This window comes from Oryctolagus cuniculus, chromosome 4 (genome assembly GCF_964237555.1).
Source record: "Oryctolagus cuniculus chromosome 4, mOryCun1.1, whole genome shotgun sequence".
NCBI classification, from domain to species: Eukaryota; Metazoa; Chordata; class Mammalia; order Lagomorpha; family Leporidae; genus Oryctolagus; species Oryctolagus cuniculus.
Genome location: NC_091435.1, coordinates 69,728,190 through 69,754,142, shown reverse-complemented (window position 1 = coordinate 69,754,142; position 25,953 = coordinate 69,728,190). Strand labels below are relative to the sequence as shown.

Below are 25,953 nucleotides of genomic sequence, written 5' to 3'. Positions count from 1 at the left end.
ATTCACTCCCAAACAAGGAAAAAGTGGACACCTCAACCTCCAGGTAGTAGGGGCGACCACGGTAGGAGGGATGGGAGGACAGGGGTCAGGAGACATGGAGAAATAAGCTCCCTGCCGGCGCAGAGTGACAGCGGGAAGGATGAGCCGGGCAACGGAGGCCGCTGTTCACACTCCCCCTTCTCCCTCCTGCCACCCCCTGGGCTGTCCCCACCAGTCTCCAGTTACCGGTCGCCGCTCACCTGCTGGGGCGCGAGGTGCACAAGCAATACGGATCACCGACCCAGAGGCTCTGTCACTGCGGGAGGGGAAGTCTTCAGCTGCGGGGGAGGGGCGGGCCTAACCATTCACGTGACCTCGAGCTCCGCCCCGCCGCCCCCAACCCGGCGCGCTGCATTTCGGGGGTTTGCGTTTTTTACGGATCGCTTGAATACGCATTTTTCTAGCGATCAAAACAAAAACTAAGCCTAAGTTTTCACCACGATTAGGTTGCAGAGTGCAATGGAGAAAAGTGCGGATGGCAAGGGTTAAAGTGCATTGCTAAGGAAGTGACGTTCACGCCCAGCTCCACGGACCGGAAATGGCGATGGAGTTCCGAGCCACTGGCGCCTGCCGGTAAAGTCCCAGGCCGTAAGGCTTAGGCTAGTCACGTGATCTCAAAACGGTGTGCCTGGGGTAGCGAGTTATCCGGCCGATTGTTAGCTACGTTTGTTTCTAAAGCACCTCATTGACTTGAGCTTTCCACACTTGTTTACACTTACAGGAACCGGCTTTACAAAACCCTATTAGACAAAAGCGTTTGGCGGTCTAGCTGGTGACCATCAACTAGAAAGAACAGGGTCGGGAAAGACTGAACTTGCTGATTTGGGAGCGACGAGGGAGGGGTGGAAAAATCCGGATTTCGCCGCCCGGGCCTACCAGGCAAGCCCCACAGCTGCTGTCGTAACGGGTAGGAGGAGCAGCAGCGTGACGCCCGAAGGCGCAGCCCAGTTGGGAAGATGGAGGTCTTGGAGAGGAGGGGGAAGGGTGCGCAGAGGCGAGTAGTGCGGCTGCGCGCTGGGCGGCGGACGCGCCGGCGCGCAGAGGGGGCGGGGTGAAAGGTCACAGCGGGGCGGCGGGGCTGGCTGGCGGCGGCGGCAGCGGGAGCCGAGTTCGCGGGTGCACGTGTGGGGCAGCGCAGGCACCCTAGCGGCGGCGGGAGACCCCTCCCACCCCCTCCGGAGGCACAGGGCCGTGCTCGGCTGTCGCGGTCTCAGTCCCACGCTCCGCTCCCTGCCCGGAGCGAGGAGGCCGGCTCGGGAGGTTGAGTGGCCCGAGCTGAGAGCGCTGAGGGCTCTGGGCGGCGACGACGACGGCGTTGATAGCGGCGGTAACGACGGCCTCAGCAGGCGGGGAAGATGAAAGGGTGAGGAAGGACAGCCGGCTGGGGCCCAGCCGGGCCCGTGTAATGGGAGAGCCGCGGAGGAGGGGAGTCCAGGGCGAAGACTGCGCGGTCGGAGGCTTTTAGGCTTTTTCTGTTTGCTCCGCTCCCAGAGGGGGCGGCGGCTCGGCGCGGGCTGTTAGACTAAAGGACGAAGGGAGGCGAGACCCCGGGAACGCAGGATTTCGGCGCCCCAAGGACGACTGTGTGCTGAGCGGAGGCCAGCGGCAGGGCCCGGAGGCCACTGTGAGGCCTGGGGCCTCCTGCCGGGGAGCGCACGGCTGAGCCAGCCGCGGCCCGCCACTTCAGGTGGAAAGGGGCTGCTTGTCCTCCAGGCGCAGGCTCGGCGCTGCGGCCGCCGTTTTTGACAACCTTCCCATTTTGTTCACACGTGGGATTTCTGCAGAATCTTCTGGAGGGAGAAGGGTCGGGAATGAAGAGCCTGGGGATGAGTATTAAGAGCTAGTGACTCAACTGGATTTGGGTTGGGTCAGCGAGTGGAGGAGGGGGAGAGCGCGCGAGCCCTGTAGACTCGGGATGCCAAAACGTTTAAGGAAGTCTTGTGCATCAGTAGGTGGAGCTGTTGCTTCAGTGGTTCACCGTTTGCCCCTGAGTAGTGTGAGGGGGGTCGTGGGTTACCACAATGCTTTCCTTAGGTGATCACGGTTTCCCTCTCGGATAAAATTAAGGATTGTTTAGGTACGACTATTCCCATTAGGATAAAATGTCTATTTACCATTACTTTATGTATTATTACAGTTTTAGTAATACAGCATTGTGTTAGCCTAAATTGCATTACCTAAATCAGCCGTTTTGGAGCTTTGCCCTACAGTCCTTAGAGAGAGAAATGGAAGCTTGTAAATGTTAAATCTCTGAAATGCCTGAGGTTTTTTTCTATTAACATAAGTCAGTTGAAGAATTGTAGCTACGCTGTAAATTAGTGAAGTCTTTAGACTACTCAGCGGCTCCCGTGAGGATGAAATGTGTACTCGGTACTGCGTAAAACAGGTCTAAATATTATCTGTGTATCTCCGTTGGAAGTCTCAAGAGAAATTCCAAGAAAGTTTAATTTGATACTGGATCTGTAACAAGTTACTTTACTGTGGTTTTGCTTTAAATAAAGTTTAGGAAGCAAATTCACAGTACCTACATTAATTATTTCATATCAAGTTCTAAAGAGTTCCAATAAAAATTAATTGAGTATGGGAATTATATACTCCTTGAATCTTGATCTAGGGAGTTGCACTACTTTACATATGATCCAACATGTTTTCAGAGTTTTTTTGTTTGGTTTTTACTGGACTGAACGTGAGTATGGATGATGTCTCTTAGTGTATTTTCTTTACCAGAGACACTCAATACATGTTTGTTGTTCTGTTAAAATGATAAAGTTGAGGAGTTTTTAATTTTGAACTGTGCTGTGGATTTAAAGGAGGGTCCTAAGAAATTATTCTGGATGTTTAGATCCAAAATCTTTGATCTAGCTCAGTCTTCATGGGATGCAATGTTCTTTCTCATAGGTACTACCTTGGCTAGACTTGGAACCGAATAGATATTATTCACAATTTACTTTGAGTGCAGATACTCAGGAAGCTATTGTCTTTTTATTTAAAATGGATATTTGTGCATAACCTGATATGGGCAGATTCTTAGAAATGAATAACTGGCTAGAGTTCGTGGGGACTGTTAGAGTTAATGAGTCAGTACTGATAAATGATTGTAAAGCAACTATACATGAAGAGTCCTTACATGTAGTTCCTATCATTTAGGATTAGGAGCCTACAATGTGTTTTTTACTGTGAACTTTCTTTTTATTTTTTATTTTTGACAAGCAGAGTTAGACAGTGAGACAGAGAGAGACAACGGTCTTCCTTTCTGTTGGTTCATCCCCCCCCCCCCCCCATGGCCGCCACAGCCGGCGCACTGTGCCAATCCGAAGCCAGGAGCCAGGTGCTTCCTCCTGGTCTCCCATGCGAGTGCAGGGCTCAAGCACTTGGGCCATCCCCCACTGCCTTCCTGGGCCACAGCAGAGAGCTGTACAGGAAGAGGAGCAGCCGGGACAGAATCCGGCGCCCCAACCGGGACTAGAACCCAGGGTGCCGGAGCCGCAGGCAGAGGATTAGCCAAGTGAGCTGTGGCGCCGGCCATGAACTTTCTTTTTAAAGATTTATTTATTTACCTATTTGAAAGTCAGAAAAGAGAGAGAGAGAGAGATACTCCATCCATCTACTAGTTCACTACCCAGATGGCCACGGCCGCCTGGGCTGTACTAAGCTGAAGCCAGGAGCTGTCTCCCAAGTGGGTGCAGGGGCCCAAGGACTTGGGCCATTTTCTGCTGCTTTCCCAGGCGCATTAGTATGGAGCAGGATCGTAAATGGAGCATCTGGGACTCGAACCAGAAACGGTTCCCAAGTGGGATGCTGGCACTGAGGATGGCGGTTTAACCTGCTGCTCCTCAGTGGTCGACCCCTTCATTGTGAACTAAAAGATGATTTCTTAAGAATAGTCTAACCTTCAATATGAACTGTAAGGTTGACTTCAAAAAAAAATTTTTTTTTTGCTTCTAAGTCTGTGTCCAAGGCACTGAAAAATGAAGGCAGGCAGGATGTACTAAATTGTTTAAAAGTTGCTAAGGTCCTTGAGTTCCTAAACTTGTATCACCGGTTTGTAATGTGGCCAGTGTCCCGACTCCATTTGGAAAAGCCTGTGAAAGTGAAACTGATTGTGATTAAGTTGTTTTTTTTTTTTTTTAAGATTTGTTTGCTTATTTGAAAGGTAGAGTTGGAGAGAGAGAGATCTTCCATCCACTGGTTCGCTCCCCAAATGGCCACAACAGCCAGAGCTGGGCCAGTCTGAACCAGGAGCTAGGAGCTTCTTCCAGGTCTCACACATGGGTACGGAGGCCAAAGCACTTGGCCATCTTCTATTGCTTTCCCAGTTGCATTAGCAGTGAGCTGGATCGGAAGTGGAGCCTCTGGGATGGCGGGTGCTGCGGGTGGTGGCTTTACCCACTAGGCCACAGCGCCATCTTCAGTTATGTGTATTTGTTATGAAATTTTATTTGCTAAGTGTTTTATTGTATTTTAGCTAGCTGAACAGTAAGTTAAATAGAAATACATGAAATCAGAAACTATTTTCTTCATATTTTTGCTACTGGAATTTTTATTAGTAGTAGCAATAGGACATTCCATTGTATTGGCATGTGTTTTTCCTTTCCTCTGTAGTAGATACATTGCTGTTTACTAACTACAGGGTGTGTTTATATGTGTGTTTGTATGAAGTTTGTGTATTAAGAAATGCTGCCTCCTATGTACTGAGGTTGCTTATTCCTGAGAACCAGCAAAATTGTAGCTTGAATTTGTGGATGATAAGCTGATTATTCCTATCTGCTGTTCTTCCTAAGAAAGGTGATATTCAACCAGGTGTGCCATAGACAGCGCAACTAAGGTGACAATGTAATAGTAAAATCCATTTATCCTTCATAGTGAAGAAGTGCAGATTTGTCCTGATAAAAATGTCTTTAATGAGATGTGAATGCATGTGACCGAAGATGGGAAAGCAGGTATAGCAATGGTAGAAATACAGGACAGTGTATTTTACTAATTGAATCATTGAAAGATGCTATTTTGACCAGATGTTACTAGAATAGAAAATTAAGATAAAAGATTATGCAGTGAGAGACAGAACCATGGAAGAACTCAGAATAATGATTAACCTCCAAGGAGAGCAAAGGAGTCTAGAAATATCTTGTCTTTCATGTTTTTTTTATTACGAATAGGAGTTTGTTTATGTGTGTTAAAAAGGCAGTTTAGCTGGTTTTTGTCAGCAAAACCAAAGAAAAGAGCCAGGTAGGCCAAAGTGGCATTTGACAATTTTTGTAGGCCTGGTTTCTGTGAAACTAATAATTTGTGATTTGTTCACTAAGATACTGAATTTTAACAAATACTGTGTGGTGTCCCCTTTGCTATGTTGAGCTAAATTCATTTAACATATAGCCTTCTTGCATTATAATTTTTTAAAACAATGTAATGTTCTAATATAAAGGAAAAATGAATGGAACTTGTAAAATCTTTCACTATGTCATCATCAGGTACAGCTATACCATAAAGCATAAGAAGCTCAGATGTTTCCATCTATTAATTAATAGAATCATTGTTTAATTTAGAAAGTATGTCTTACCTATACAGGTATATATATTGGTGGCTCACGGTGTGCTACCATTAGTGCTGTGATTTCTCAAAATTGTTGACAACTCTAGGTAAAGCTCTGAACACAGGGGATTCAGGAGTTTCTGGGTTGGGCCAAAAAAGAAAAGACATCTCAGGAGAAGGAATTTCTGATAAATCAGTGTTTAAGCTACCCAGATTTGTGGTAGGTGTTATGGCTGCCTTTGAAAACTTAATATTGAGAACAGTTAATATCAAAGTAAAGCAGAATGTTCTTTTGAATTTCACAACATGAAAAAGGAAATAAATATTTCTACCTACCATGTAAAGCCAACATAATTCCCTCAGTCTGGTGTGAATGATTTTATTTCCAATAAAAATTATTATGATACCTCTTGAACATAATTTCTCAATATATACTTTAATTCAAGATGTTTTTACTAGTTCATCCCCACCAAACCTAATTTTTCACAAAGTAATACCTGCTAATATTCTCCATGAAATTCAGGAATTCATATGTCATATGCACTGCAAACCTATATCATGGAGAAGGAAGTACTATGTTTATCAGCCTCCTTCCCACCTGAACAGTCAGAACATCACAATGATCATTTAAGGTCTATATGGTAGGGTGGGTGTTTAGCCTAGCCTTGAAGATGTTGCCTAGGACATCCTCATTCCATATAGGAGTGCTTAAGTGTCAGGCCCTGTGTACCCTGAGATGGAGTGAGCAGGTGGTTGCTCAAGTAATTGGGTCCTTGGCTGCCCATATGAGGCACCTGCATAGAGTTCCCAAATTTTGGCTTTGACCTAGCTCTGCATCTTGGCTGTTGAAGGCACTTGAGAAGTGCTCTCTTTGTCTTTCTCCCCCTCTCTGCTTCTCAAAAGCAATGTTTAAAAATGGCTCTCAATTCTTTCCTGAGTTGCCTGTGTAGTCTATCAGGTTTACTCTCTTCATTAGACTTGGCTAGCATGCTTTTACTATTACTATTACTACTATACTGTGAACACATCTGAACCTCTGAGGAGCCGCCTCTGTTAACATTTGACAGAGTTAGCCAGGAGAGTATGAGAGCAGCCTAAGTCCTGAACACCCTCACCCTTAGGAATACTCCATGTCTAGCCTTCTTCCATACTTTCTCCTGCCTTATCTGGTGGCAACCGAAGTCTCTTTGCCAATATTTCACGAAGACAGAGCCTTGCCCACTTTCTTTTACTACTGAAAAAAAAAGAATTTCTGAGTTGGGAAGGATCTTTAAAGAAGGTTATCCAGTAGGCTAAGTGCTCATCTATTGTATCAAGATATATTCCATTTACATTATTTTGAACATCCTGACTACTATTGAATATTACTGTACATGTGATTAGTAGAGAGGGAAAATGGGACTACTTTTGTCATTTGTCTAAATTATTAAATTTTACTTTGCTGTTGCCTCTGTTTTGGAAATTATTTGACTTACAATATTTTCTTCCAGGTATTAGCTATGACTTCCAGCTTTGCAGCATTTGAAGAAGAAATATGCTTTCTTAATTAGTCAGATGATTGTCCATCTTTTTTTTTTTTTACAAAAACACAGCCTACAGTAACCAGTAGAATATAAATAGTAACCAATAGAAATATCTTTCCAAAATTATAAATAGTGCTGTCACCCATACCTGTTTTATTTTTATTTCTCATCTTTTGTCATACATTTAAATGTATTCAGTGCTTAACTTACAGGCAAGATGTTAATCCTGTCCAGTACAGTAGTGACTAGTTACAGTTTGCTGTTGAAGACCTTGAGATGTGCTTTTTGTGACTGAAGTTACTGGAAAACTTTTAAGTATATTTGAAACATCTTAGATATCAACATCTACTGTACAATTTTCAAATCAAATATTTTTGAGGAACATGAGCATCACAGTTGATGGTGTGCTGTACGGTAAACTGGATTTTTAAAATGATATAAAATATCCGTAATATTCTTAATATGTTTTATTTTGATTACATGTTGAAGTGATTTCTCCTGGGGTTTTTTTGTTTGTTTTTGTTTTTTTGGGTTTTTTGGGGGTTTTTGTTTGTTTGTTTGTTTTTATTTATTTATTTATTTATTTTTGACAGGCAGAGTGGACAGTGAGAGAGAGAGAGAAAGGTCTTCATTTACCGTTGGTTGACCCTCTAATAGCCGCTGCGGCAGGCACACGGTGCTGATCCGAAGCCAGGAGCCAGGTGCTCCTCCTGGTCTCCCATGCAGGTGCAGGGCCCAAGCAGTTGGGCCATCCTCCACTGCACTCCCGGGCCACAGCAGAGAGTGGACTAGGAAGAGGAGCAACCGGGACAGAATCCGGCACCCCGACCGGGACTAGAACCTGGGGTGCCGGCGCCGCAGGTGGAGGATTAGCCTATAGAGCCATAGCGCCGGCCTCTCCTGTTTTTTTTTTGTTTGTTTGTTTGTTTGTTTGTTTGTTTTGACAGGCAGAGTGGACAGAGAAACAGAGAGAAAGGTCTTCCTTTGCCGTTGGTTCACCCTCCAATGGCCGCCGCGGCCAGCGCGCTGCGACCAGCACGCTGCGACCAGCGCACCGCGCTGATCCAATGGCAGGAGCCAGGTACTTATCCTGGTCTCCCATGGGGTGCAGGGCCCAAGCACTTGGGCCATCCTCCTGCACTCCCTGGCCACAGCAGAGAGCTGGCCTGGAAGAGGAGCAACTGGGACAGAATCCAGTGCCCTGACCGGGACTAGAACCTGGTGTGCCGGCGCCGCAAGGTGGAGGATTAGCCTAGTGAGCCACAGCGCCGGCCCTGTTTTCTTTTTGAATTATTAATGTTGATACTAGAAAATTTAAAATTACATATGTGACTGAAGTTACATTTCTGTTGGACAGTGTTCTGTGATGTCTCCTAGTTTTTTTATCTTGTTAATGTAGACTTTAGAAAATTTTAAATTGCATATAGGATTTCAATTGTATTTGATAATGCTGTGCTAGACCTTTAAAAAAAACCAAAGTTGTGTAAAACATTATCTCTTTGTTTAGTTTCTGGTTCTCAAATGGTAGATCTAAATGTTTCAGCTTATGGGTGGAACAGACTTGTTTATGGCTGTGGTAAAGGATTCTGGGTGACTTTGGTTGTTGATTAAAGCATTATAATCCAGTCACTTTGCTTGCTGAGAAGAGGAAGAAATAATTGGAAGTGTTTATTTGCCTTTCCTGAACTAGTACAATCTGCATTCTGTCTCTGTCATTGCTGAAGCTGCTCTGAAGGGAAAATCTTGTTTTGTAGATAAAAAGTTCTTTCATTTATTGCTGCCTGACCTCTAACAAGACAGTAGTAATTTAAATTGTCAGCAGTGTGTGAGAATACCTTTCCTCCCTAGGAGTGGAGTGGGAAGGAGAGGGATATTTTAAAAACCTTAAGAAAATGGAGGAAGATATTAACTTTCTTTTTTTTTTAACTTTTATTTAATAAATACAAATTTCCAAAGTACAGCTTTTGGATTACAGTGGCTTCCCCCCCCCCCCATAACTTCCCTCCCACCCGCAACCCTCCCATCTTCCGCTCCCTCTCCCATTCCATTCACATGAAGACTCATTTTCAATTAGGAAGATACTTTCATTTCAACCATGGTTGGAATGCACTTCCTTTGTGTTAGATGTGCCACATACATTGAACATGTGTATAATGATAAAAAAATAACACTCAGTAGTTATTGGTCTAGTAGTTAAGATCCTGGGTTGAGACACCCACATCCTGTATCTGTGCCCAATTCCTGAATCCTATGAATGCGCACTGTGTAAGGCCACAGGTGATGGCTCAAGTAGTTGGGTCCCTGCCAACTTAGGGGAGACAAGGATTGAATTCCCAGCTCCTGGCCCAGCCCTGGCCACTGTGGACATTTGAGGATTGAATTAGCAGATGGAATACTTGGCTCTGGTTTTATGCCTCTCAAATAAATAAATATAAATTAAGAAATTTTTTAAAAAACTAAGTTTCCTTTCAAGTTGGTTTTGAGTACATATTCACATAAAGCTTTAGCTTTACTAGCTGATGAGGAGATAGATGGCATATCTACCTTTTTTTGTTTTTTGCTTTGTGAAGATGGACATTTTCCAGTTTTGTTGGTCATTTGTATGTCCTTGTAACTTACCTGTTGTATAACATACCTGGTTTTTAATTGGGTGTTTGGTACTTAGCATTTTAAACATTTCTGTTTCCAGAAAATTAAGATATATTTAAAGCTATATTTGGGAGAGCACTGTGGCTCACTTGGTTAATCCTCTGCCTGTGATGCCAGCACCCCAGGTTCTAGTCACGGTTGGGGTGCCGGATTCTGTTCTGGTTGCTCCTCTTCCAGTCCAGCTCTCTGCTGTGGCCCGGGATGGCAGTGGAGGATGGCCCAAGTGCTTGGGTCCCTGGACCCGCATGGGAGACCAGGAGGAGCACCCGGCTCCTGGCTTCGGATTGGCACAGTGCGAGCTGTGCGGCCATTGGGATAGTGAACCAACAGAAAGGAAGACCTCTCTCTCTCTCTCTCTCTCACTGTCTAACGCTGCCTGGCAAAAAATTTAAAAAAGCTATATTTGTATTTGTTCCCTTCTAATTTATATGATTTAGTATTTATTGTTGTAAAGGAAGCATACAGCAATGAAAAAAAGCATTGGATTAAAAGCAACCAAGTTTTATTTAGTTCATTGTGCCACAAATGATAGCCTAATAGTAGTGTTACTAATAAGTTTCTTTGGACCTTGGTTTCTTTATTGTGAAAGAGAGTGGATTGAACCCAAACTGGGATGCCCAGAGATTCTAATTCATGTGCTACATCTAACTTGTTGACAGCTTCCGTGAATTATTAGGTACTATTATCACAGTGAATTAGGGTGCTATTGTTACCTACTGTGACTGTTGCGGTGTACATGTCACATTCTGCCATTTCTGGTCTATATAAATGCTAATATTTCTTCTTTAGTTTATTTGCTAGATAGAAAGAAATGGTCTAGAGAGCACCCATTGCCAGTTTACTCCCCAGATGCCATAGCTGACAGGGCTAGACTGAGGCCAAAACCCTGAGCTGGGAATCCATCCAGGCCTCCCATGTAGGTGGCAGGAACCCAGTTACTTAAGCCATTACCACTGTATCCCAGAGTCTGCATTGACAGGAGCTGGAGGTCGGTATTGAACCCAGGTACTCCAATATGTGATCTTACGTACTAGGCCAAATACCTGCAGTAATACTAACATAAGTGATACCAAAAAAGAAAATCTTGGAAGCATATTTGAATTGTTTTCTTTTAAACTGTTCTCTTCAATTTACTCTTGTGCCTTTATGTGCTCCTACTGTTCCCCTTCATGGCATTCTTTTTTTATAGCTACCTTTTAATATGCCTACTGGACCAAGCAATAGATTATCATTTGTTGTTATTTTTCTGAAAGACAGAAACAAAGAGAAGTCTTCATCTGCTGGTCCACTCCCCAGATCTCCACAATAGTTATGATTGGGCCAGGTCAAACCAGGAGGCAGGAACTCATGGGTGGCAGAGACCCAAATACTTGAGCATCACCTGCTGTCTTCAGGGTTTGCAAGATTCTCATTTAGTCTTAACAATAGCTCTTTTAGGGTGGAATATCTGCTTCTCCCTCTCTAGCTCTGACTTTTAACATAAATAAATAAAAAAATTTTCTGTATTGGATGAATGATGGGTCTGCTCATAAAGACAGAATACCATTGTAATCCATAAGCTGTACTTTGGAAATTTATATTTATTAAATAAAAGTTTAAAAAAAGACAGATATCTTAATTTCTCATGGAAATGATGAGATCAGTTTTGGATGTGTTGAAGTGGAGATTCTTATGGAGATCACCAGTAAGCAGATGTGTGTTTAGAATCAGATTTGGAAACTAAGACATTAACATTTAGGTGATAAAGGAAAAGCCATAGCTGGGTTGCATGTGTAAATAGCAATGGGAAAATTTTTTGAAAGAAGAATGGTTCTTTTTAGATTATAGCCTTAAATGAGAGTAGATTGTATCCATGTGTGTATTAGTATTGGTAACCAAATACTTGCTTAGATTTTTATACTTCTGATTGTAGCCTTGCAGTTTGGGGTCTGGTTCACTTCATCACTGTTTTGGGATGCCTGCTAAGCCTCTAGAACAGTGCTTCTCAATTGGATGGCAGACCGCTCCCAGGACTTCCCACTCTACAGATGTTTTTAGTTGTTATAGCCAGGTAGTATGGTGCCTAGTGTGTAGAAGCTAAGGATGCTGCTAAACATCTTAGAATACACAGGAAAATCTCCCTCTCCCAAATAATTATCCAGCCCCAAATGTCAGTAGTACTGCTCTAAAATTTAGGATCTAGGAATTCTTGGATTTACTGAAACTTAATGTAGTAATTCCTTGAAATATTTGAAGATCTAAAAGTAAATGCTTAGATCAGTGCAGAAATGTAATACAGTCCATATGAGGTAGAAATCTTAGTGAGGTGACAGACTGGTTAAAACCTCATGAGCAGTTAGTATTTAAGCTGTGCTTTGATGAATTCTTTACTGGGCTTACTTTGATCCTTAATCAGTGATACTTAGTTTTATGCAAATGCAAATGTACTGTAAATGTTTCCCTGTAGATCAGTTATGTATGTTTCCCTCTCTGAAAATAACCTTATAGTAAACAATACTCCTTTAAGGGAACATAGTGTGGCTGATCTCACACTGTAAAGGTGAATTAATAGAGTTGGGCCTGATTCTGCCTTTATTAATAACTGTATGACTACAGGCACATCTGTAAAATGCAGGGGGAATAGACCCAGTGGTTTCTAAGATCTCTTTCAAATCAGACACACTGCACAAAAAGTGACCAGGCAGTTAAAATTTTGCACCATGGTGCATCACAACCATTGAAAGCATAAGCAGTCTAAACTTCCTGTATACTTGATTTTTCACTGTGTGCTTTATAATTTCCAAAGTTACACTTTCTAAGAGAAAGATGCACTTTTGTAGAATATATCCCCATCTTGTGGCTCTTTAGAATATTGCTATACAATTTGTTTTTACAGTTACAGATATAATTAACCTTAATAGCTGAAAGCATTTGAGTACTTGCTGTGGTTTGAATGTCTTCTCCAAAACTCATGTTGAAATTTAAAAGCCATTGGCTGGCACCGCAGCTCACTAGGCTAACCTGCGGCACTAGCACCCTGGGTTCTAGCCCCAGTTGGGGAGCTGGATTCTGTTCCGGTTGCTCCTCTTCCAGTCCAGCTCTCTGCTGTGGCTCAGGAGGGCAGTGGAGAATGGCCCAGGTGCTTGGGTCCCTGCACCCACATAGGAGACCGGGAGGAGGCACCTGGCTCCTGGCTTTGGATCTGCGCAGTGCGCCGGCATGGCAGCCATTTGGGGGGTGAACCAACGGAAAAAGGAAGACCTTTCTCTCTGTCTCTCTCTCTAACTCTGCCTGTCAAAAAAAAAAAAAAAAATTAAAAAAAGAAATTTAAAAGCCATTGTAATAGTGTTGAAAGGTGGGGCCTGCAGTGGGCGTCTGATCCATAGGTTAGGAAGCCCATATCCTGGCACCAGTGCAGTGGCATAGTGGGTTAAGCAGCTGCCTGCAATGCTGGCATTCCCTGTGGGTACCAGTTCAATTCCCAGCTGTTCCAGTTTGATCCAGCTCCCTTCTGATGCACCTGGGAAAGCAGCAGAGAATGGCCCAAGTGGTTGGGCCTCTGTACCCACATGGAAGACCCAGTTAAAGCTCCTGTCTTCAGTGTGGCCCACCTCTGGCCATTGTAGCCATAGTAAAAAAAAAGCCCACATCCCATATCAAACTGCCTGAGTTTGAGTTCATGCTCTTCTTCCTATTGCGACTTCCTCTAATGCACACCCTGGGAGGCAGCAGGTGATGGCTCAAGTACTTGGATCCTTGACAACCATGTTGAATACCTGGATGGAATTTGAGGCTTCTGTCTTCAGCACAGCCCAATTGTATTTAGGAAGTGAACCAGTGGATCCAAATTCTCTCCCTCCCTAAAATAAATTAAAGGTGAGCCCTTTAAAAGGTGATTAATCAGTTAAGGCCTTTTTTATTGGAATGGTTTGTTATAGAAGATGGAAGTTTTATTTCCTTTATCATCTCTTACTATGTGATACTTTCTGCCACATTATGATACATGAAGACCCTCAAGCAATTTTCCCTCCTCTCATTCTATGACTTCCATCCCCAAGAACCAAGAGGCAGTTTCTATTATTTATAATTTCCCACCTAGTTTATTATAGCAGCAGTAGAAAATGGATCAAGGCAATGCTTTTGTTTTATTTTTTGAGAGACAGGTGACATCTGCTGTTCCCTAAGTGTTCCATATACCAGGACTGGGCCAAGTCCAGAATCAGAAGCTGGGAACACAATCCTGTGTGGGTGGCAGGAACCTATTTAATGGAGCCTATACTAGAAATCTAACCTAGGCATTCTGATCTGGGACATGGGTATCCTGCTAGGCTAAATGCCCATTCTGATGACGCTTATTATTGATGTTGCTGTGCTAAAACTTGGAATTCTTTTTGTAAAGATTTATTCATTTGCATGTTTATTTGAAAGAGTTACAGAGAGGCAAGCAGATAGAGCTGTTTCATCTAGTGGTTCACTCCTCAAATATCTTCAACAGCTGGGGCTGGGCCAGGCTGAAGCTAGGATCCTAGAACTCCATGTGAGTCTCCCACATGGGTAGCAGGGACCCAAGTACTTGGGCCATTATCTGCTGTTTCCCAGGTGCATTAACTGGAAGCTGGATCTGAAGAGGAGCAGCCAGGACTTGAACCAACACACTGATAGGGGAGGCTGGCATTCCAGGAAACAGCTTAACCTGTGAGAAAGCACCCACCCCAGCATGCATTATTTTGTTTATCATTCTGCTTGTTTCCTAAGATAAATGTTTCCTATTTCACATTCTGATCCCAAAGATTATATATAGAGATTTGACTGTATGACAGACTAATCTTCTGCTGACACAGATGAATAGCTGATGGGCTCTATAAAGAGGAAGGCAAGTAGTTGCATTTCCACATCTAAGGACTTATACAAATGTCTGTGGACCTGTTTGCAATTGCTATTTCATATTTGTAATTACAGCCTGTCCAACTGTTAGATCTGTAGTCTGAAAACTATGGGAGTGTCAGGGTTCTACCTTCAGCTTGGCTCAACCCTGGCTGTTACAGCCTTTTGGGGAGTGAGCTAGCAGATGGAAGAGCTGTGTATGTGTGTACATGCGTGTGTGTGTTCAAATAAAATGAAAAAAGTAAAAAATTTAAAAAAAAAACACTAGTTTCTATTATGGTGGACAAAGCAAACATAAATAGAGAAATCACCAGGGAATAGCTTAATCTCTTCCTAATTAAAAAAAGTATTGACTTTTTAAAAAAGTCAGAAATGACTTAGGAACTAAGTTAACTGTTAAAAGACTTTAAAAATTTTTAAAAATAACATATCTACAAATTTTCTTCAGTTAAGAGAATAATTCCTTTAATAACTGCTGTCTTTAATTTTCTGTGGTTAGGTTGTAAAGTTTTGTGGTTGTAAAGTCCAGTGCCAACAGGGACCAAGTAGATAAGGTAATTGAGTAAAGCAGGAGAAACTACAAATTTAGCCCTTATGTAAAGTCTTGTTTTGATACAAAGATACTTCAGAAAGTTTATGGGAAATAGAATTGGAAGATAGATTTTGGTGCAAAAATTTTTGAAAGGTAAGAAATTTTTGTTTCATGATGTACAGTTTCTGTGAACTTTTTGTAGCAGCCAACTTAATTTAAAAATCAAGAAAGGAGAAAGAAAAACTGGATCAAATAGATGTGACCTCATGGCTGATTTAACTTTCAGGCCAGCAGTCAAGTAACATGTTAAGTAAAATTCTCCCTGATCAAATAGCATATTTTTTGCAGTGAGCCATTCCACTTCTCTGTGCCCATCTGTAGGTGCTATTTCCCTTACCACATTTGTCAGATTGAGAAATTGACACATACAGAGTAGGAAGTTTATTACAATAGTTTCCCCATATCCCACAGGGATATGTTCCAAAAGCCCTAGTGGCTACCTGAAACCACACTTGTACTCAACCTTGTATATGAGAGGTCTTCAGAACGTTTGTGGAAAATATGTACTATGAAAAAAAAAAAAAAAACTATGCATAGATTTTAACATTTTTTGTGCCAGAATAAACTTATCTTTTAAATTCCATTTTCTTTACTTTTTATCAACCCTTGTATGTTCAAGGAAGAACTCTCAAAATGATGTGTTATAAAAGGGAAATTTTTTTCATGTAAACAGTCTAGGTACATCCCCTCTACTATCTAATTTTTATCTATTTAACATTAATATTCCTTCCAATCACATTTAAGGTACATTAGTATGTAAGTAGTTTTTGTTTTGTTTTGTTAAATGATCATCCTTACCTTAAAAGCGTTTGGCAATAGGGGAGGGCAATTGGGCATTTGGACTGGCTGTTAAGGGGCCTTCTAGGAAGCCTGCATCCCATATCAGAGTGCCTGTGTTCCAGTCCCAGCTCTGATCCAGATTCCAGCTTCCTGCTAATGCATACCAAGGAAGGCAGTAGGTCTTGGCTCAAGTACTTGAGTCTTGGCCACCTACTTGGGAGACCTAGAATGGGTCCCTGGTTTCTGGCTTCAGCCTGACTCAACCCTAGCTGTTGCAAGCTTTGGGATAGTGAACCTGTGCAAATAGGAGATGTCGTCCTCTCTCTCCCCCTCCCCTTTCCTTCTCCCTCTCCCTATTTATTGAAACAGAACTGATGTTACTATTTTCATGAGAACTCTGGAAAATTTCAGATTGACAGAATATTTTTTTAGATTTATTTATTTATTTGACAAGCTGAGTGACAGAGGCAGCGGGGTGGCAATCAATCCTCCATCTGCTGTTCACTCCCCAAATGACCACAATAGCCAAGGCTGGCCAGGCTGGAGCCAGGAGCCTGGAACTCATTCTGGGTCGTCTACATAATGGCAGGGGCCTTTTTAGACTTTTAATTTGGAAGTTGTTTTAACTTCTAAAAGCTGTTGAGTTTTTACATTCAGATGATCTCATTTTCTTGACATTTCTATGTCCTTTATTGCTTAAGCTTTTGATACTACATGTTCTTGGCTAAATTTACAAGTTGGTGATATTGCTATGATATATTTAGAATATCCACATCTTAAAATAATGTAGAACTACGTGATCGGGATTACTGAAGTATTCCATTTCAATCAGACATATCATGTTAATGGGAGTTTAAGCTATATTTAAAGCTGAATTTTGCTGATAATGTTAAATTTAACAGACATTTTGAAATAAATTTAGTTCCTAAGTCATTTCTGACTTTTTTAAAAAGTCAATACTTTTTTTAATTAGGAAGAGATTAAGCTGGCTATTCCCTGGTGATTTCTCTATTTATGTTTGCTTTGTCCACCATAATAGAAACTAGTGTGTTTTTTAAAAATTTTTTACTTTTTTCATTTTATTTGAACACACACACGCATGTACACACATACACAGCTCTTCCATCTGCTAGCTCACTCCCCAAAAGGCTGTAACAGCCAGGGTTGAGCCAAGCTGAAGGTAGAACCCTGACACTCCATCCACATCTCTCTTCTGGGTGGCAGGAGCCCAAGTACTTGGACCATCTTTTGCTGCATTCCCAGACATGTTAGTGGGGAACTGGATTGGAAGCAACAGGTGCTCTCATGGGATGCTGAGTCACCCACTGTACCACAACACTGGCCCCGATTCATCTGAATTTTAGGACTTCAAAGAATACTGCTTTTAAAATTACCTAATTTTTATGACATACTTTTTTGAATACGCTTTCAAACATTTTTCTGTGAATTGTTATGTATTATTGGAATGTGTTTTTCACCTCCATGAAAAAATGTATCAGCATTTTTCTGTGTGCTAAGTGTATGGATGGGATGTAACATGTTTCCTTTAGCCAATTCCACTTGAGTGGGCACTTACATTTTATTTCTTCTGTACATGAAAGTTTTTTAAAAATCTTTCTATTATAGAAGTTTGATGTACATTCATGTTAATTAGGGTGTGTATTTGTGTTTTTGCTACTGTTAGGCTAATGCTGCTACTATCAAACTAGGAGAAATGAGTAACACCTACATGATTTTCTGGATACTTGGTTGGCATTACACCAGTTTTTTAATGATGATTTTTTAAATTTGATTTGGTGTGCTCTTTTTTTCTTTGTTTTATCACCTACTGTTAGGATGTTTGGGAAGGCATATAAGATATTTAGACACCTCTGTTAATGATAAAGCTGGAAGTAATATGAGGAAAATTGTGCGGATTTTTCTTAGCTTTATCACATTTGATCAACCTTAAATTACAGTAATAGTGAAATTGACTTGAGTTATTTAAAATTCCTTATCTCTAAAGGGAAAACAGTTTTGTTGAAACTTTTTAGCTTTAATGTCTTTTCCCATGAAACCAGTTGTTTCGATTACATGTGGCTTCTTGTGTTCTTGATGGGTAATTTTTAAACTGGAATGTTATTCAGTGTGTAGATTGAAATGTCCAGAGATTCTGGTTCTGAAAAAGGGCAGGGATGTCCATAGATAATGTGAATCTTGAATACCACCTCTTTGTTGCCGATGGTTCCTAGAACATGGTTCTCAGTGAATTGGCTGTACATGATTATAGATACTTGAATCGATATTCTTGGAATAAAGTTCTAAAAGGAAGGTTACTCAGACAAAGAGGTTTTTTGTGTGTGTGTAAGATTTACTTGGTTGGAATTACAGAGGAGAGACAGAGAGAGAGATCCACTGGTTCATTCCCCAGATGGCCAGGAACTTCTTTCAGGTCTCTCATGTGGGCAGGGACCCAAAACACTTGGACCATCTTCCACTGCTTCTCCCAAGCCATTAGCAGGGAACTGGATTGGAACTGGAGCAGCCAGGGGGCCAGTACTGTGGCATAGCAGGTAAGGCCGCTGCCTGCAATGCCAGCATCCCATATGGGTGCTGGATCGAGTCCCGGCTGCTCCACTTCCTACCCAGCTCTCTGCTATGGCCTGGGAGAGCAGTAGAGGATGGCCCAAGCCCTTGGGCCCCTGCACCCTCATGGGAGACCCTGAAGAAGCTCCTGGCTTCCAGCGGTTGGAAGACCACCCTGTCTCCCTCTGCTGTCTGCCTCTCCTCTCTCTTTGTAACTCTGACTTTCAAGTAAAACAAATAAATCTTTTTAAAAGAAAAAAAAAGTGGAGCAGCCAGGACAGGAACTGGCACCCATATGGGATGCCAGTGTCCCGGGCAGTGGCTTTACCTGCTATGCCACAATGCTTTGGTGTGGTGTGCTTGAGGTTTCTCAATACATGATGCTAGATTGTCCTCAAAGGATATTATTACTTCTCTTTATATTCTCATCTGCAGCATATCAGAATAGTATTTGCTACCCTTGCCAATATTAGATAGCCTCAGTCTTTTCAATATGCTGTAGTAAATGTATTGAAGTTTTTCTGAACCTTGAACTACAGGGAAATTTTTGGCATTTATTGTAGAGTAGTATTCTGTCTTTTTAAGTAGTTATTGGCTACATTTATTCCTTAGTATACACAATTACATGGAAGCTGTGAGTAGAGTTTGGATTGAATGGCTGGCAAAAGTTTCTTACAAGTGGTAATATTAGCAGAATATAAACTCACTATGGGAAGATTAGATTTATCAGTCATGTAACCAAAGATCCTTCTTATTAATGTAGGTATAGCCTGCTTTCTTTAGTCCTTCACCAGTGGACAATTAGATCTGTTTTTTTACTATATAAAAGTAGTGATTGGCATTCTTGTTCAGTCATTTCTCCTGTAAAGTTTTCACAAATGGTTAATTAGGATGCATTTTTAAAATATTTTCATCTTAACAACGGAGCTAATTATATTTTATTGAGTACATTTTAATTTGTTCCAGTAGCCGGATCGAGCTGGGAGATGTGACACCACACAATATTAAACAGTTGAAGAGATTGAACCAAGTCATCTTTCCAGTCAGCTACAATGACAAGTTCTACAAGGACGTGCTGGAGGTTGGAGAGCTAGCAAAACTTGGTATATGATTTCCATTTGTATTCTAGAACCCTATTTTTAAGTATTAGAGTAGAAGGAATTAACTAACTTAATATCCTTATTTTACAAGTGAAAAAAAGGTGTGTTCTAGTTCTGAGGAAAATTTCAGAGAAATCAAGATGAAATATTTGAATTTTAAAATATTAAATGTTCTTTATTATTTTGGTTATGTGCTTTGCTCTTCAGGAGGCTTAAACTTACAAGTGTTTTGAGGCCATTAATATTCATAGATTAACTTATAGAATTTAATGCTGATACCAACACTTTAGTTCTTTAGAAGGGGAGATTAAGTACTGTGTTATTTTGTCTTTTGAACTTTATATCTTTATTTTCTGTGGCAGCCTATTTCAATGATATTGCTGTAGGTGCAGTATGCTGTAGGGTGGATCATTCACAGAATCAGAAGAGGCTTTACATCATGACGCTAGGATGTCTGGCACCTTACCGAAGGCTAGGAATAGGTAAAATTATTTGTAATTTTTTTTACTTATTGAAAGAAACATAAATACATTGTTAATATACCTGGCTAACATACCTTACTAAAGTCTATTATTCCTCTTAGGGGTACCAGAGAAAGTATTATTGAGTTCTGTAAAATAATGTGAAAATAACTGGTGTTTATTAATATAGTTCAGTTGGAAGCACCTCATAGATTTATCACTTTTTTTTTTCTATTTTTTGAGTACCTGGAAGTGATTGTATAAAAAGATTGCTCTCCTGATAACAGTTTTAAACATATGTAGGTATTATATATAGAGAGAGCAAAAGTTTGGAAACATAAGGATGTGTATACTTCATAAATTCTATTAGCAAACAATAAGTAATTAAAATGGCAAATAGATGCCTGTAATTAAAAGGTTGACTTATGAAGTTACTTATTTGCAACTTGTTCTTCTTAATAGGGACGAAAATGCTAAATCACGTCTTAAACATCTGTGAAAAAGATGGCACTTTTGACAACATTTATCTGTAAGTAAAATAATATTTAATGTTCTTACATAAAGTATTTAAATTAGCAGCAAAAATTTCTACTATAAACTTTAAAAGAGGATCACTTCTTTCATTTTGTCTTTGGAAACATTTGTGGCAGTTTAGTTGAGCCTCAGTACTCTCAGGGATTGGTTCAAGGACCACCCTTAGATACCAAAATCTGAGGATGCTTAAAACAGTGTAGTATTTGCATATGACATAATGCACATCCTCTTGTGTAATTTTAAATCATCCCTACATTACTTAGAATACCTAATATGATGTAAATGCTATGTAGATAGTTGTCATTTTTTGACTAGAAAATAATGAGCAGTACAGATGTGCTTTCTTTTTGAATATTTTCCATCCTTGATTGGTTAAGTCTGTGGGTACAGACCTTGTGCATATAGAGGGCTGAGTATAGTTATGAATTTTTTTGTAAGATTTATTTATTTATTTGAAAGGCAGTTACAGAGAGGAAAAGGCAGAGAGATAAAGAGAGATCTTCTGTGCTCTGGTTCACTCCCCAGATGGCCGCAACAGCTGGAGCTGGCCATCAGGAGCCAGGAGCTTCTTCCAGGTTTCCCACGCAGGTGCAGGGGCCCAAGGACTTGGGCCATCTTCTACTGCATTCCCAGGCCATAGCAAAGAGCTGGGTTGGAAGTGAAGCAGCCGAGACTCACTGACGCCTACATGGGATGCTGGTGCTGCATGCCAGGGCTTTAACGTGTTGTGCCACAGCAGCAGCCCCTGTTATGAAGTTTTATGTGTTTTGTTTGCTTTTAAAAATAGATTAGAAACTTGATATAGCTAGCTATTTGATAATCAGGTAAGAGTTCCAAAGTCATAGGAATGAAACCAGGATTAAGACTCACATATTGCATAGTACAAAATGATTAATACTGCTTTTCTCATGCCATATACTATTAGTACTTTCTATGTTTTTTTCAAGGCTATTAGTGATGTGCATATTTGTAGTAGAATTTATTCATCAAAATCAGATTATAATTATACTTGGATCTCAAGAGACCACAGATGGGGCCTATGCTGTGGCTCACTTGGTTAATCCTCCACCTGCGGTGCTGGCATCCTATATGGGCACCAGGTTCTAGTCCCGGTTGCTCCGCTTCCAGTCCAGCTCTCTGCTGTGGCCTGGGAGAGCAGTGGAGGATGGTCCAGGTGCTTGGGCCCTGCACCCCATGGGAGACCCGGAAGATGCTCCTGGCTCCTGGCTTCAGATCGGTGCAGCTCTGGCCGTCACGGCCATCTGGGGGAGTGAACCAGCAGATGGAAGACTTTTCTCTCTGTAACTGTCTTTCAAGTAAATAAAATAAATCTTTGAAAAAAAGAGACCACAGATTATTTTCACAGTATAGCATGTTTTTATAATCAGTCAGAAAGAGGGTATAGTTAGGCATTTGAGGCCCTGATTTTTTTTCTTTTTTGCAAGTGTTAATATGGAGGCCTTTGAATCATCTTTATTGTCTTTTCTCTTTTTACAGTAAAAAAAAAAATCATGATTTCTAGGGTATATTACATACCTTTGTTGACTGCAGGAATAAGCACTATTATTGAGCCTCTTAATCTCAGCCATCTGTCTTGCAAATGTAGGGATTAAGTTAAAAGTGTAAAATTGTCACCCAGAGTTTTTCTGAAATACTTGCCTAATCTTTGTTGCATACTGATAACTAAAGACAATGTGACACTATCTGGAGAACTGATGAACTTTGATTTTTTTTTCCTGGTATTCTATCCCTCAGGCATGTGCAGATCAGCAATGAATCGGCAATTGACTTCTACAGGAAATTTGGCTTTGAGATTATTGAGACAAAGAAGAACTACTATAAGAGGATAGAGCCAGCAGATGCTCACGTGCTACAGAAAAACCTCAAAGTCCCTTCTGGTCAGAATGCAGATGTGCAAAAGACAGACAACTGAACAAATTACAAATGAACTTTCTTGCACTTGCTTGTCGCCAAATAAAAGAAAGGCCCATTGATTCCCCCCCCCCCCTTTCCTTTAAAGCTTTCTTCCTTCCTTGTTCTTGTTTCTCCCCCTTTCTTTCCTTTCTTCTAGAAGTTTCATTCTTTCAAGGACTTTCAAAAATAATCATGTTTGGATTGTTTTAGTTCTCTTATTTTTTGTGAGGTGGTTTGATTGAAGGAAAGAGAAGGTAGATATGTATAGTTTCATAGTTAAGATATATGGTCCCAAAAATTTGGGTGTCATAATTTCAAATTTTTTAGCTGATTTTTTTTTTAATGTCCTGCTTTCACATTGAAGGTCAGAGCCTACAAAACCTTTCATTTCAAAAGACAAAAAGCAGCAGCAATATCTTGTTCTCCAATTCATAGACAAGTTTAGTGTGTTTGTGGTACTTTGAATTTTTAAAGACTATTTGGGGGATTAATCCCTTGACATTGCCTTCACTCCACCTTTAGTCCTTCCTTCTGAGCACTCTCAGGAGTTGAACCATTGTTATCCTTGTTAGAAGTACTAAGTTTATTTTGGTTTCTAAAGCAATTTATTTCTTCTCTTGTTGGTGGATGGGGCAGTTTGGGTAGGTAGTGTTATACTTTGGTTTAAGTATTTGAATTAAACTGCTTTTTTGTTAATGAGTGGGCTTGTTAGCAGGTTTTTTTTCCTGCTGTTGATTGTTACTAGTGGCATTAACTTTGAGAGTTGGGCTGGTGAGATTAATTTTTCTTTAATATCCCAGCTAGAGATATGGCCTTTAACTGACCTAAAGAAGTTTGTTGTGATTTAAGTTTTTTCTCCTTTTCTTTTTCTTCAGTAAATCCAGTAATAGTTTCGTATTAAAAATGGAATTGATGTCCTTATAGGTCAATGCCCTTAAGTAATCCTTAAGCAGATGTTTCTTCTTGGACATATTAAAAAATAACCTAAAAAGGAAGCATAGATGTACTTGTGGCACAATAAATGCATTTAATGTTGACTAATGCAGGCTGTTAAAAGTGTGACCATCAATCATTTGATAATACAGGTAAGAATATCTAGACAGTATTTTTGAGAATAACATAGCTGTGATATACCTTATCTGTTGGAGAACATCTCAGATTTGCTTAGACTCTGTGCCTATGTATTTTGAGTTGAAGAATTTTGGGTAAGGGGAATTGTGAAACATAGTGCTTCTATTCTTGGAAAAGTAGAAGTACAAAGTGTTAATAATGCAGATATCACTGTGACCTCTTCTACTGATATGACTGGTTTATGCCAGATAGTTTTCTGGCACTTAGTGAGTGACTTTGACAGATTGAGTTTTGTGAGATAGGAGATATCTGAAATATTCATGTTTTCCTCCCATAGTCCCATCTCCAATATTTAGAACAGATTGCCAGTACTGATGACCCCAAAAATGCCCTCATTAAACTTTAAAACAGTGTACAGGGCTTGGACTTAAGTGGAATATTGATTCATAATACTTATCCTGTTTTGTAAATGCTGGTATGAGGTTTCATCTCCAGATATGTTAAATGACAATTATTATGCAAAGTGCTTATGTACACTTTATAATGTTAAGTTTTTGTTTGAGAATGTGAAAGTACAAAGTACAGTAGACTTTGCCAGACTTAATTGAGTGCCAAGAATAATACAGAAAAGAAAGATAATTGATGAGTGAGTTTATAGGGTTCTAAACTCCAGATAGTTAAATGTAGAAAAGACCATACTGGTTTTTAGGGTATCAGTTTCTTAAACGTTTAAACAGTCCAAATCTAAGGTTAGAAGAAAAGTTTAGTAGTTAAGCACCTTTATCTTCATGGATAAGTTTCAGCTTGGTCTTGCCAAGAAAAGAGTGCTTAAGACACAGAAGGCATAATTAGTTTGAAGAATTCAGCTTTTTTGTAAACTTCCAGATATCAAAATAGATTTTGATATATAAATGACACTGCCTCTATTTCTATAACCATTTCACCTGGACTGTCTAATCAGTCCTATGAATGTATCCCTAAATGTTGTTATTGAAAAACCGAATAGCTGCCTCATTATTAAGTACATGTTATTTAAGGAAGAAAAAAATTTTGAATTGAGTGTTTAGGTTCCCTATCATAGAATTTCTTTTTCCACACTTGTCAGTGACTTATTCTAAATTGTAAATGTTTGTAAAGGGTTAATTGTCCTACATCAAACTTGTATTCTGTCCACTTATAGAGGAAGAGGAAGTGGAACAGGTAGAAGCTAGGTCTAGTTCATATGCCTATGAATCAGTAAAGACTAATGTAATGTCCCATGTTGATTTGATTATTTGATATATGGTGAAAACTATCTTTAAAGTCAAACAATACTTGTGTTAACTGGAAGATCACAATGTATATTCATCATATTTTTCAGGTCAGATAGTTCTTACTGTGAGCAAAACAGTTAAAATTTTACTGTAGGGTATTTCCATTTGGGTTCTAAAGAAAAGCATCTGTAGAGAAATCTATGCAATATATAATTTGTCCAGATTAGTTTTTATTTGAGGAAAGAAGTTCTGAAATGTATCTCAAAGGCAGTTACTCATCAATTGAAAGTCCTCCAAAAAGAGAACTATTGGGAAACTTTGATATGTGGTGGTGGAAAAAGAAAAGCTCCCTCAGTTTTTTGGAGGGGATAACTTTAAAAAAAATACTTAATGGTTAAGTTTACTTGGTGCAGTAAAGATTAAACTTGTCAATTTTAACATTGCTGTTACATCTGAAATAAACTTACGTGATGTTCTGGTAGTGATCTGTGATGTCTATGAATGCCAAGGAAAACTTGAATTATGCTGAATTCTGCAGTCAAGATCTATATGTAGTTGTATATTGCTCTTCTGTTTCATTTCCTTTCACACTTCTTTAATATCTAATTTAAAACTCATTGAAGTAGTCCAGCTGTAATCAAGTTACCCTATTTTACACCCTTTGGAACTTGATAGAACTACTACCTAAGATCAACTGGAGTTCAGTCCTGATGAGAGAAAAAATAAGATCCAAAAAAAGAGTTGTCCTGCTACTGCATTTTGATTTTAACTGTGGGTAACATTCACATCTTTCTTTTTTATTTGAGGAAGAAGTTTATAGTTGACTGAAGAAACTTAAATATTTTCCTGAATATGAAATATGAATTTGAAATTATGTCTTTAGGAAAATTAACTCAAATTTGCTGATTCCATTTAAGAAACAGTGGATGATCTTTTTGCTAATGTGTCTTATCATTGCTGAGCTCATCACTCTCAAATTTAGCAGCTTAAAACAACAAACATATTACCCCACAGTTTTTGAGGCAGAAATGAGGAACAGCTTAGCTGGATGGTTTTGGCTTGAAATCTCATAAGGTTGCA

General features: G+C 40.2%; 2 protein-coding genes across 10 annotated transcripts in view; one reads left to right on the top strand and one right to left on the bottom strand.

Moving 5' to 3' along the window:
- The window catches only part of ATP6V1A (ATPase H+ transporting V1 subunit A), a 64,691-nt gene extending 64,179 nt beyond the window's left edge, over positions 1-512 (bottom strand). The window contains exon 1 of one of the 2 annotated variants that reach the window (XM_051819038.2): positions 240-512. The gene's annotated coding sequence lies outside the window, so the exon portion shown is untranslated. The remainder of the gene's footprint in view (positions 1-239) is intronic. The other variant, XM_051819039.2, reaches the window with a different exon arrangement.
- Positions 354-25,354, top strand: NAA50 (N-alpha-acetyltransferase 50, NatE catalytic subunit). Of its 8 annotated transcripts, none has more exons than XM_008266924.4 (5): positions 354-612; positions 19,507-19,643; positions 20,003-20,122; positions 20,564-20,630; positions 22,391-25,354. In XM_008266924.4, exons 1-5 carry the CDS (start codon positions 578-580, stop codon positions 22,566-22,568), a joined length of 537 nt encoding a protein of 178 aa, XP_008265146.1. In that variant the 5' UTR covers positions 354-577; the 3' UTR covers positions 22,569-25,354. The 8 variants fall into 8 exon arrangements, with proteins under 8 accessions (XP_008265146.1, XP_069928222.1, XP_017202572.1 ...); XM_070072121.1 differs by having other exon boundaries at positions 372-612; positions 19,510-19,643; positions 20,027-20,122; XM_017347083.3 differs by having other exon boundaries at positions 372-612; positions 19,510-19,643.
- The last annotated feature ends 599 nt before the right edge of the window (positions 25,355-25,953 follow it).

Coding starts and splice junctions, on each gene's coding strand:
- NAA50 (XM_008266924.4), top strand. CDS start 578: ATGGCGATGGAGTTCCGAGCCACTGGCGCCTGCCG. Junction 613..19,506: donor CGAGCCACTGGCGCCTGCCG/GTAAAGTCCCAG, acceptor AATTTGTTCCAG/TAGCCGGATCGAGCTGGGAG. Junction 20,631..22,390: donor ACTTTTGACAACATTTATCT/GTAAGTAAAATA, acceptor TCTATCCCTCAG/GCATGTGCAGATCAGCAATG.